A 13,211-nucleotide genomic window follows, 5' to 3' on the forward strand; every position below is an offset into this window, starting at 1 on the left:
CACAACCACCATGTTTCCTTTAAACTGTGAAAAATGCAGCATAGGAAGAAAGATTTCCTTTTTTAAGAAGCCAGCAGCTTACTAAGCACACATGCAAAAACCCAGAACTGGCATATCAGAACCAGAACTGATGGAGCTGTCCAACTTAAATTTGGCAAACACACTGTATATGTTATTGTTATGGCAGTAGCCAGAAAATGTCTCAGAATTGTTCTTCTATATTATTGGCAGACCCTCATTTGGGAAGCTGCACTTTTAACAAAATCCAAATTAAAAATGAAATGATTGCATACACACAACACATTAGCCCAGGTCCAAGTACGTACAGAGCTTATAGTAGCATATTTCTCAGCGAGCTCCTGTTTGTGGCGAGCCATCATTTCTTTTATCTCCAGCTCTTTCATGATCTTCTCCTTCTCCAGGTCAGAGTATTGCTCCTCAGCAATGGAACGTGCCAACTGCTCAGAGTCCGCCTTGGTCAGAGTGATCTCCAGCTGAGCTGCCAGTGAATCTCTGAAAAGTAAAACAGACCTTTAGCCCCAATTCACACCTGTGCAACCCAACTTGAACACAATGTGTCTTTTGTTTTTTGGTGCATGTCGCACGGCAGCATTGACAGGTATGTTGCCTGACTGTACTGTAAGCTTTCATGTAGGGAACAAAACTCAAGCAAGTGAAGTCAGGACACCTGATCTGTATAGTTGTTTAAGGACAGTGACGTAACACATGGTAGGAAGTAAGAGAACAGGTGTAGACCAAGACATGAAGGCACAGGCCTGGTGAGGGGACACACTGGACACCTTGGCTGCCATTATGCTATATGCTGGGTGTCCAGTGTGCCCCTGTGCCTTTAAAGGAGGGGTGGGCTCCCTCAGACTCACCTTCCCGCAGTCTATCCATTATGATACATGTGCTCTTACAATGAAGGCTCTCAAAATTATAGAGTTAGGAACTGCAGAATAAAGGGGTGCCATGTAGAGGCTCTACAGCTTACGCATGTATTTGCAAATTAAACCAGTTTTTAATGCAAACGGTTAGACAGGACAATTCGGTTGGTAGCAAGCTGGTCAGTAAGTTAAGCTGGGAATTTTTCTTTTTATTGTTTGACATGTGTCGCCCCTTCCATGTGCTCCTTGCTGTGAAGGCCAGTTATAGATTAGGGCAGTAGCCGTTTGTGCTAGGAAAAAAAAAAAAAACAACCTGGCAGAGGTTCTGATCTCAGTTTTTTTTTTTTGTTTTGTTGCTGTCCCTGTCCACACTAGACATCCTTGTCTCTAGGCATGGGCGTAGGAAAAATCTAACAAATAGGGACTCTGTCAACAACGAAAATCAGACAGAGGTCTTAACTGTTTCCCACTCCACCAGAAAAAAAAAAAATGCGTGGAACTGGATTTTAACCACTTCCATACCGGGCACTTTTACCCCCTTCCTGCCCAGGCCATTTTTCAGGTTTCAGCGCTCTCACATTTTGAATGACAATTGCGCGGTCATACAACATTGTACCCAAACTAAAATTTTATCCTTTTCTTCAAACAACTAGAGCTTTCTTTTGGTGGTATTTAAACATTGCTGGGGTTTTTATTTTTTGCTAAATTAACAAGAAAAGACCGAAAATATTGAAAGAAAAACACGTTTTTCTTTATTTCTGTTATAAAAGTTTGCAAATAAATAATTGTTCTTCATACATTTAGGCCAAGACGTATTCTGCTACATGTCTTTGGTGAAAATAACCCAAATTAGGATGTATTTTTTAGTTTGTAGGAAAGTTATAGAGTTCACAAACTATGGTATAGATCTGAATATTGATCAATCCTGAAGTACTGACAGCCAATCTAATTTCTTGAGGTCCAAGAATATCAGAACAGTACAGATATCCCCAAAATGACCCCTTTTTGCAAAGTAGACAGTCTGGCGTACTTCATAAGAGGAATGGCGAGTTTTTAAAGTTGTATTTTTTTTGTCATAATTTTTCGGAAAATGAAAAAATTAAAAAAAATTATTTTCACTATTTTTTTTTTACATACGGTCATCGGTGCAGTACAGCATTATCATATAACTGGCATGGCGGTTATCAGGGACACTGACTGGTGACAGTATGAAAAAAAAAAATTATATATATATATTTTTTTAATATTTTTAATTTTTTGTTACTTTTTTTTCTTTTTTTTTTTTTAAGATTTATTTTTCATATTTCACTATGACCAAAGTAGTACAATGTTACCATAGTAACATTGTACTACTTTGGAGAAGTGATCAGTATTTTTTTTCTTTTTACACAATTTGCTTATAGCAAAGAATTACTTTGCTATAAGCAAGCATTTACCTGAATGACATCGATTCATTCAGGGTTTTTTTTTTTGTTTTTTTTGTGCTTAGCTGTGATTTGGCCACAGCTAATCACAAGACGTGCATGTGATCGCTGTGACCATTCACAGCTAGACACTAGTATACAATGGATGGCATGAATGAAGCCATCTATTGTATACAACTGTCTTGACCTGCTGTGATTGGTCACAGCAGGTCACATGGTACCGGCAATGGGGGCCGGTACTCAGATCTGTCATCGGCCGTGTCCGAGGTACAAACTGCGCATGCCCGGGAGTACGCCATATGGCGTCCACCCGGAAATCTAAAGCATTTTTCCGGCCGCCAAACGGCTATTAGCCGGGCGGCTAATGGTTAAGAAAACTACAGAATTAAATGATTGGGAAAGGAACAGCAGATTTTAGAAACACAATGAATAAACTGCACAGTAAATATGGACTACTGCATGGCAGAAAGAATATAACAACATTCACATACTGAAACCCTGCAATCTGCTGTCAACAGACATTCAGCACAGGCATCTTACATCAGCACTGATCAGATATCTCACCTCTCATCCTGGAGCTCCTGCACCTTCTGCTGCATGTCCTTACACAGCTTAACCTTTTCTTCACACTCCTCCTTTAATTCCCGCACCTGCGTCTTGTACAGGGTCTTTAAAGGGGAAAAATGGAAAAATACCATTGTTAGCCTAAAATATCCATTCAAACACATCAATTATGCACTTTATGATGTGCTTAGATAGTTTACATATCTAATCAGGGCTTTAAAAATAGGTGCTCAAGCAGTATTATATTTTGGGCCCTAGGTGGTAGTGTAACATTTTATGAGACACCAATAGGCCTTGGAGTTATTTCATCATCACTTTCAATCAGGTTCAGACCTTCAAAGCAGACCTGACCAGCTCACAAGAACACATTAATGCATAATGATACATACTACTGTAGTTTGATCCTAAAATTGTTTGTTCCTTCAACAGAATCATATCAAATTAATATAACTGTGTAGCCCACAAATGTCGTGCTGGGCAACTCCTGGGGTCTCAACCTATAGGTTGATAAACTGGCTTATTAAAACTGTCCAGGAATCTGCTGACGGATTTTCCCACTCTCTACTATAAAATATTGTTGTCATCCATCCCTTGCTGAAATCTTCATAACTCATTGTATGGCTTGATGGTGTAGAATCTGTAGGTTGTGTTATCTAGACTGCATAAAAACAAATCTAGAAGAGCATCTGTAAATGCTACTAAATTATTTAGACCAGTTTCAATTAACACCTTTTTGTAAATCCTGAATTCCATTTAATGGGGTAGTAAAGTACACTTTTTTACTTGAACCTACAGGTAAGCTTAAAAAAGGCTTACCCTTAGGTACACTGAATACCCCGTAAGCTTGCACCGTTTAGGAGATACTCACAGTTGCTGCAGTCAATGCAGCGATCGTGACTCACAAGGACATTACTGCGGTCCAGCCATTCAAATGGCTGGAGTGCACGGGTCTGGAAGGAAGAATGGGCAAAGATGAGAGCACCTGCACCAATTACAGCGAGTCACTGGGGGGTTCCAATTAAAAGGTATGCTTTTCATGATGTGCAAGTATTGGTTTTTTTTCCTTTTTTTTGTGTAGAGTTTGCTACTGTTTTAAGGCAGAAGCTGACAAGGAAGCCTTTGTTAATATTGTTTGCCTTGGCCTCTATACACCTGTGTAAAGCTGTATTTTCAACTCTCACAGTACATATAATCTTCTTGGAAAGCTTTCATATAATAGCTCCATAGAAGCTTTGCCATCATAGACCAAGGAAGACATGCTCATTCACTGATCAATCATTCAGAATACAGTAGGTGCATTTTGCCTGCCCATGACTGCCAAGATGTTGGACATATTAGCGAAAGATGTAGCTTGAAAACAACTAGACTGTAATATACCTTCAAGTATCCCAACGATAAAAAGAATTTGGTTGGTTTCACAAAAACAGAATACTTACAGAGAAATATTGCTCCGCCTCTAGCTGGTCTTGGAGTTCCTTCATTTGGCCGTCTGCATCTTGACGTTCTCTATACAAAACATAAGTACATTTTATAAAAGGCGCCACTCTCCATCTACACAAATACAATTGAATGTCTTCTGCTGTCTTGAGGCTTGCTACTTCTATGCTATCCTCCATTCCTAAGGAGACACATGACTACAAGTCCTCTCTGACTCCAAACTAATTGTTCTGTGACATGTGACATTACAATTTCAGAAAATATGGAAATTTGTGCATCAAGCTGTGGATATGCGGGCAGATCTTTATCAGAAATCATCATAAACAGTATTGGAACTGCCATATTCAACAATATCACAGACATACTGAAAAGTCCTGAATATCAATTGTTAAATGTATCACATATTGCTACTTCATCAAATCTTTAAGGAATTGTTGCCACAAAATAAAAATTTGCAGATTCATAAAGGAGTGAATGTTCAGCAATTAATCGCTTTCTTCATTAGCATCTGCAGAAGAGAGAATAATCACTAATATTACACTGTCGCTTTGCTTGATCACCAGAAATTGAATTCTCAATTTAATGACTGACCTCTTGTTGAAAATGAAAATTAATGTGATAAGATTATTCAGTCTAAAAAATTTTAGAAGCACAAGTTAGTGACTAAATTTCCTGTATAGCCATAACCTAAAGACTCGTAAACACAACTAGAATATCGGATGAAAAATACAGCTTTTGGAGCAATCATCCAATAGTCTGATCATAAGTACACAGCTTTCAAGAGCCGATCATGACAGTTCACGCAAAATTATCCAAAGAGACCAGCATGAAAATTTTTCTTGTATGATACCAGAACAAACAATTTTCTTATAATTAGTAAAGTATTCATCCAAAAAAAAAAATCGAGCGACCACGGATGCTCAGAAGCAAAATAATACATCACTTTCAAAGTTGTATTCCGTTGTACAAGAATTTTCATAACTTTAATAACCTCTTCATTTTTGATATGAGGCTAGAATGCAAAAAAAAACGGACGATCGTTTGTCCGATTTTCTCATTGTGTGTACTAGACATAAGACAATTTTTAATATCCTCAAATTTGTAGAATATTATGGCTTTACAGCCTTCCATTTCTTGATTACTATCTTACTCACATCTTTATTGCTTCTGGGATGGCCAATACATCTTTTCAGTCAGATACTGCTTCCTGAGAAGTCTGATATACAATCTTTTAGCCAACTGTTTAAATTGAACTGATTATAGCTCCTAACCTTCAAAACCAAGAGCATATCCATGTAGTAGACGTAATCAGCTCATCATGGGTCCATTTGTTTGCAAACTGCAATTAGGGAGTACAGAGATCTAGCATCAAGCATAATGAGCTAATTTTGTCTTTCTGAAGAAATTGAAAGTTCCCTTGCTACTTTCCTCTCTTGTCTCCCCCCCCTCCTCCTAAGTTCAGTGTCTCGGGCCATCAGTAAAGCTGGGTATACATGTAGATAGGTATAAAATGCAATGTTGGTGCAGGGATCGCTCCTGCTGTTCTCTTATTTTCAACAGGGGGATCCTCAGTGCTTACAGCCATTGACGCTGGCACACATGTACGGAAATTTCCTGATGAATCGGCCGAATTTCAGTATGTGCATTCTGGGTCTTAAGAGGCTGAGGTGTGCTTTGATCAGCAAAATATGAGATATGAGACAACAGCTTCAAGGCCAGCACATAGCATGGTTTCTGACCATTCTTTGTACTACATCCACTGTAACTATGTGACAGAGAATTACCTGACTGGTAGGCAGGGAATCCAGATGTCACATTCTTAAGATTATGTCTATGTGGGCTGTGACTGACTTTTTTCAGCCGCTTCTCTCTTTTACGTAATCCTCAAGGTAGTGGCATCCACAAAGTAGAAACGAAGGTTCCCCACACTGGCCGGAGGCACCAAGTTTACTTTGCAACATAACATTAGTCGTACAAACTACCGTATTTTTTGCTCCATAAGACGCACTTTTTTCCCCCAAAAAAATGGGGGGAAACATCTGTGCGTCTTATGGAGCGGCCAGCCGGTATTCCCTCTGTCGCCGCCATGTTAGAATACCGGGCCGGCCGCTCAGCTCTTCTGTGCAGGGGAACCTGCTCCTTGGTTCTACCTATTTCTCAGTCCAGCGGTGTCCTCATGACCTCATCATCTTTAGTGTGGGCACCCGGCTGTGACAGCTTGCAGCTTCACAGCCGAATGCCCACTGCGCATGCGCAAGAAGTGCTGCGCTATGTGAATGGCCCTGTAGTCTTCTGGGACCTGTCACGTGTCCCAGAAGACTACGGGGAGAGAGGCAATCGCAGCAAAAGTGGGATCAGGTACCTATCAAATTTGGGTACCCCACCGCTTCCCAAAGGTCTGCAGTCTCTGGTCAATTCCTGTACTATGCCCGCAGGTTTTGGTCATCTCCTGTACTACGTCCGCAGTCTCTGGTCATCTCCTGTACTACGTCCGCAGTCTCTGGTCATCTCCTGTACTACGTCCGCAGTCTCTGGTCATCTCCTGTACTACGTCCGCAGTCTCTGGTCATCTCCTGTACTACGTCCGCAGTCTCTGGTCATCTCCTGTACTACGTCCGCAGTCTCTGGTCATCTCCTGTACTACGTCCGCAGTCTCTGGTCATCTCCTGTACTACGTCCGCAGTCTCTGGTCATCTCCTGTACTACGTCCGCAGTCTCTGGTCATCTCCTGTACTACGTCCGCAGTCTTTGGTCATCTCCTGTACTACGTCCGCAGTCTTTGGTCATTTCCTGTACTGCGTCCGCAGTCTTTGGTCATCTCCTGTACTACACCCGCAGTCTCTGGTCATCTCCTGTACTACACCCGCAGTCTCTGGTCATCTCCTGTAGTGTGTCCACAGTCTCTGGTCATCTCCTGTAGTATGTCTGCAGTCTCTGGTCATCTCCTGTACTATGTCTGCAGTCTCTGGTTATCTCCTGTACTATGTACGCAGTCTTTGGTCATCTCCTGTACTGTGTCCGCAATCTCTGGTCATCTCCTGTAGTACATCCGCAGTCTCTGGTCATTTCCTGTACTATGTCTGCAGTCTCTGGTCATCTCCTGTAGTACATCCGCAGTCTCTGGTCATTTCCTGTACTATGTCTGAAGTCCATTGGTTCAGAATATTCTTTTTCTTGTTTTCCTCCTCTAAAACCTAGGTGTGTCTTATGGAGCGAAAATACGGTATTTATGGCTGACACATATGTGATTTAATACGCAATTAAATTGTGACATTTTTTAAATCACAAGAAATCAATTACTTAATACTATTGCGGTAAATCTCCCTGCCAAAGGTCTATTAAGATGTATGTGATAAGATACAAGTGCCTGATTCCAGAATATTTATTGGACATAAATCACCTGGGTAGCCCCAGCCTAGATTGGTTTGTTAATATGCCAGCAAATGCTTCATAGCAAATAATCACAGTTGGGCCTTCTGTACAATAAGCAGAGCAATCATGTGTAATGAACAACTGCCAAAGCACCTATTTATGTAAAAAAGGTTTTACTCAAGCTTAACGTTAAGAGAAAAAGTACAGAAAACTCCTATGCTGCTTCCTTCTAGAAGATCTTTTGAGAGTCCTAGGAGTTTCAGCCTACCCCACCATATTGTCTAGGTCCTAGGAGATCACCGTCACTTACTTGCGCAGCTCAGAGTTCTGTTTTTCAAGGCTCGCTCTGATCTCCGTCAGGTGGTTGATCTCTTGCTTAAGCTGTTTCTCTGACATCTTAAGGCTGTTCACCTGCTGCAGCTGCATCTTCAAGTCATTTTGAGTCAAGCTCCGCTTCTGCGTCTCCTGCTCAGTTTTTAATGTTAGGTTTTTAACCTAAGGAGGAGGGGAGAATAAAAATAATTAAACACATTTAGAATTATGCACACAATATACCCAGTGAGAGGTAATTCACTATAAGCTTGAAAACACATACAGACTTGAAAATGGACATGGTCATTAATTCTTCTCTACTTTAATCTTCAAGAAAAACCTTTTACTAAATTGTCATTTTAATCAACACTTCAGCCAAAATTAAGCCTGTGTTATATTGCACACGTAACTCATTTTTAGCTTTACTACTTACATCCTCAGTGAGTTTGTCCTTGAGGGTCTCCAGCTCATTGATCTTCTGTTTGGCTTGTTTTAGGTCACAGTCCAGCATTGAGCACTGCTTCTCTGCCTCCAGCAGGTTGTTCTCCAGTCTCTGTTTGGACAGGCGCTCCTCTTGCAGCTTCCTCTCCATGTCTGCGGGTAGATAAAGACCCACTGCTGGTCAGTATTGCTATGTGTCAATCAGATGTGATCAGTGATTACAAATGTTGCAAATAGGTCTTCACAGCATTTATTATTTTACCTATCAGAGAAACCTGTTGTTCCAGCAGACAGATCTAAGTTTCATGCTGGAACTTCCCTATCACAAAAAACATTCATGTGTCCTCATAGGACATTATATCATACACAGAGGGCTTCAGAAAACGTACTAGATTTTAATCAATTTCTTTTTTTTTTTCTGGGTTTGTGTAAAGTGCATTTGTAGGCTAATTTTATAAGCGTTTGGAATTCAATGTTTGAGTTTCAGAATGGATTTATGGAGTAGCGATTACTCGTGTTTATCTATTATTATCAAATGGATAGGTAAACACAGGTGATCACTACTCTATAGGCATTACTGACCTCTTTCTCAAAATGCTAGGCAACTGGCTGTCATACTGACCTGTTTGTTTTTAAACTTTAGGACACTGACCTGGAGTTTTTTTTTTTTTTTTTAACATTTCTTTAGTTACACGAGTGCAGTTTGCTTTTCCCTGCTCTTTCTTAAGATGAGCAGCATTATCAGAAGGAGTTTTGCAAAGATGTCACCTTTATCTAATGACATGTTTTAATTTAAGTCCACCCAAAAATTAATATGCCAGTCATGGATGGATGGATGGATGCTGGTGGGTTAAACCATATACTGGCTCCTCCTGGGATCTTTGTAGTCAAATCCTCCAGCTAAAACTCCCTACAAGGCATTGGTAGGCTAATAAAAAATGCATAATAGCTTTCTCAAAGCAGAAAGGACTGCTGGGTAAATGTAGTTTTATTATTACACACTTCAAGTAAATGCCCTACCCATTGTTTTTTGGTTTGAATGGCAGCTCAGGGAAAATGATAAAATAAAATAAACTCCCGCCAAAGAAAATCAAAACCTCAATAAAGAATTACTGCTGCTCATAGATGAAAAAAAATCAACACAATGTGACCAAAACGCAGCGCATAAATACACACACCCATTTCAAACAAGTTGACAGGAACGGGTATATCCCAACACATAGCTGTCATTATCATGGATGGCTTAAAGTGATTCCTAAGCCAATTCATGCAAATCAAGCAAAATTGTGATGAAGAATTAGACATTAGTGAACAGACAGATTTTAATTAAAAAATTCGAGGAGAAGGGGTATAGAGGAAAAGAGTTGAGGGACACCAGGGACAAGGTTAGGAATATGAAAAGGGATGAATTGCTAAAGAAAAAAATTAGAAAGAGATAACTTTGATCTGGCATTTATTACGGTTTCTCAAAACACAAACTATTAGAGAATATATTTATGAATCACTGGCCAATTTTATTGCATGAAGAGGTATTGGAAAAGCTTTTGCCCAAGAAGAACAAATTTATTTACAGGACGACACCCACCCTGAGGACTAAACTTGTGAAGAATGTCCCAGATCCACCTTCCAAGAAGGTTACCTTTTTGGATCAGGTGGGTTTTTTAACATGTGGGAGGCCTATAGCATGTAAAACAATGAGGGGTGATAATATTAAGAAAAAAGTGCAATTGCAGTCTCAAGTCAGAGGGGATACATAGAAGATTCAGAAATGTATTTCATGTGATAGTAACCATGTAACGTACCTTCTGAAATGTCTCTGTCATTTACAACATATAGGGAGGACAACTAGGAAACTTGCCATGAGGCTTGGTGAAAATATTAGGAATATCAAAAAAGGTTTCAAACATCATAGCCTGCCTTATCACTTTAGAAAATGTCACAATAGGGATCCATCTTTGCTTAAGTTCTGAGGGATTGACAGAATTGAATCCCATTGGGGTGGTGGTGACATGAGGAGGTCAGTCTCACAGAATGAGACAAAGTGGATTCTAAAATTAAGTACTTTGGACCCTAGAGGGTTAAATGCAGATATAGACTTGAATTGTTTCTTATCCAGTTGGTAATTGAAGGAAGGAAGTGTGGTAAAAATTATAGAGGAATCCAACATTGATTAATTTATATAAATTTTATAATTAATTTTATATATATATATATATAATATAATTCTTGACTATTTATTATATTTGTGTTAATTATGGTTCCATATTGAAGGTTGAGTAATTAATATTGCTATTTAAATTGATTTTTAGGATTGTTTTTTCATGCATTATGCCGATTTTAGAGGGAACGATATTGCATTGTGAATGGTAGCCGAAGGATTCCGATCGGGAAGTGAATTCGCAGTAGGAGTGATCAGAGGAGGCTCATTTATTAAAAGCAGGGAATCAAATAAGTGGGAGTAGTGGGGAGGTATATCTTGAAGCAGGAACCCGAGATCAATGTCTGTGATAATGCCCTGGGTTGACGCAGTTTCTGGTTCTGACGGAGGCTTCGTGACGTCACGTCCGCTGAGTGGAAAGCACAGTGGTTGTGGCGCTCCAGAGCTTTTTGTTGGAGAGGAGTGCACATCTCCATAGACTGCTGCCAGTTCACTCTCTAATGCTGATGTGATCTGCTATTTGGTTCCATGGATTAATGTTGATGGGATCTGTTATCTGCCTGAGGAGTCTATATGTTCAAAAAGGCTTAAAAAAAATTTTTAAAATGTGAGTGCCATATGGGCATCAATTTTTTAACTATTAAAAACAGTATCACACGATCGGTGTTTCTGTCATCTCTTTTGCATTGCTATCCAACTATGGGTGATCGTTTGGAGATTGTCAAGCAAGGATTTCCTGAGTGGGATACATTTGTGGAGGTTATACCCCACCTTTAAGCCTGTTTGACTCTTGAGCCATATCAGCTAAGACTCCATTTCATCTGGTGATAGCGGGCAGGATTGGAAGTCACAGATGGTGTGGGCACGTTGGAGACTTTTTTGGAGCACTATTTTCTGATTGGAGCACAATATTCACTACTGATTTGGGACTTTTGTTTCTTAATATTATTATTTATTTTGGTACTTGTTTATTGTTTAACTAATTTATATGTTTTGTTTTTTTTTTTGCGCTGCGGTTTTGTCATAGGGAAAATAATGACCTAGGTCTGGCAGCTCATGCTGGAACATAAGTGACAACACAGGGGTCGCAAATTCAAATAGGGAACTTTAAGCAATGCTATCTGGGAAATGCATGCAAACCTCTCCAAAAGCAGAAAGGGCTAGTTCGTAAACATCACATTTGCATGGCAGGCCTTTATTTGTGAAAGATGGGATGGTATTTGAAAAGGTTAATTAAGGTAGGCTTTAAAACAATCTAGAAATATACAGAAAGCTTAACAAATTGAGCTGAATTCCATCCAAAGAGTCTGCTGGGTGAAGACTGCATGGCTTTATATGAAGGATGTCAGGCCTGAACCCTGCAGACTGAGTGCTGTTTACTTTGGCACAGGTATAACTAGATCTTTGTGTCTTTCTTTAGTCGTGTGTGGGGTCCAGTCATAGCAGAGAAGGGCAGGATTAAGCCCTGTGTATGGCTCACAGGAAGAATCCAGCCCTAATTTCACATGACCTTTTTCAGTCCGCCCCATGGCTGCACTTAAAAAAAAAAAATGAAGACCAATGGCATGTTGTGCGTCACACCTAAGGTATTACAACCATTTCCAAACATAAAACAGCCTTTCAAGGACAAACATTCAGCTACCAGGAACTATTAGAAATTCTATTTAACCACTTGCAGTCCTTCCCGTTGTACTGGAATGGACAGGCGGCACACTGCTAGGTAAATTTAGGCAACGTCATTATGCTGGAAGGTGTCTGGACACACATGTGGATCCACAGCAGCAGTGTCCATACTCCGTGTCCTTGACATATGTATGCGATTGGTCTCTGTACACAAGTTGAAATGCATTGATTGATGCAACTAATTTGGCATTTTAATATTTTTTTCTTTACATATATGGGAAGCACTATAGATTTATTTTTAACATAGTCTTGGTGGAGATTTTCCCCCTAAGGGGATGCAGGCTTTTTCTGTCCTTGTCAACCACATGAGGTCCAACTAATAAGATGAGTGCATACTATGAGTGATATCTAGCACTGCAGGTGACTGAAGACATTTGAAGATAGTGGTAGAGCAACACTGATGACAAGCACCACTGGTGCACTGATTTGAAGGATTGAAGACACTTGGACTAATATAATATTAGTTTATGTTATAGACTTTATGCATGGATAGCACAATCTCATTTTATGGAAGGCAAAGTATTTAACCCCTTACCATCCCAAAATCTCGTTAAAAAGTTCTGAACGTTTGGTGGATGGGAAGGATTGACAATCATGTGACCACTGTAATTGGCTGCCAACAGTGGTCACGTGATTGGGAGCCGGTCTCACCAGATAACAATCAATAATCTGGACCGAGAACTGTCTTTGACAGTTTGGTTTCTTTGCTGAGAGCACGCTTCGTTAATCCAGACCGAAGGCTGCTTTTGACAGCTAGGTTTATGTTCTGGAAGTACAATCTTAGTACAGAAACATAGCCTGCCCAGAGACACATATGTGCGGCATGTGGACTTTAAAGCCCACCCTTTTGCCACTGCGCATATGTGTTATGTGGGCGGCAACATGTTAATGGCATTTAGAACTTTCTATTGGATGGAGTGCTTTTTTTGATAA

The 13,211-nt window shown here is 40.0% G+C and overlaps 1 protein-coding gene across 5 annotated transcripts in view; it reads right to left on the reverse strand.

Moving 5' to 3' along the window:
- The window catches only part of ROCK2 (Rho associated coiled-coil containing protein kinase 2), a 221,518-nt gene that overhangs the window by 32,191 nt on the left and 176,116 nt on the right, over window positions 1-13,211 (reverse strand). For all 5 annotated transcript variants that reach the window (XM_089672059.1, XM_089672057.1, XM_089672055.1 and 2 more), the window contains exons 18-22: window positions 8,430-8,590; window positions 7,995-8,179; window positions 4,312-4,381; window positions 2,876-2,979; window positions 327-513 (exon numbers count right to left, since the gene is read on the reverse strand). In XM_089672059.1, coding sequence (XP_089528185.1) covers window positions 327-513; window positions 2,876-2,979; window positions 4,312-4,381; window positions 7,995-8,179; window positions 8,430-8,590 — 707 coding nt within the window. The remainder of the gene's footprint in view (window positions 1-326; window positions 514-2,875; window positions 2,980-4,311; window positions 4,382-7,994; window positions 8,180-8,429; window positions 8,591-13,211) is intronic.

This window comes from Staurois parvus, unplaced genomic scaffold, assembly GCF_062004578.1.
Source record: "Staurois parvus isolate SC_StPar_1 unplaced genomic scaffold, SC_StPar_1.0 ptg000118l, whole genome shotgun sequence".
NCBI lineage: Eukaryota > Metazoa > Chordata > Amphibia > Anura > Ranidae > Staurois > Staurois parvus.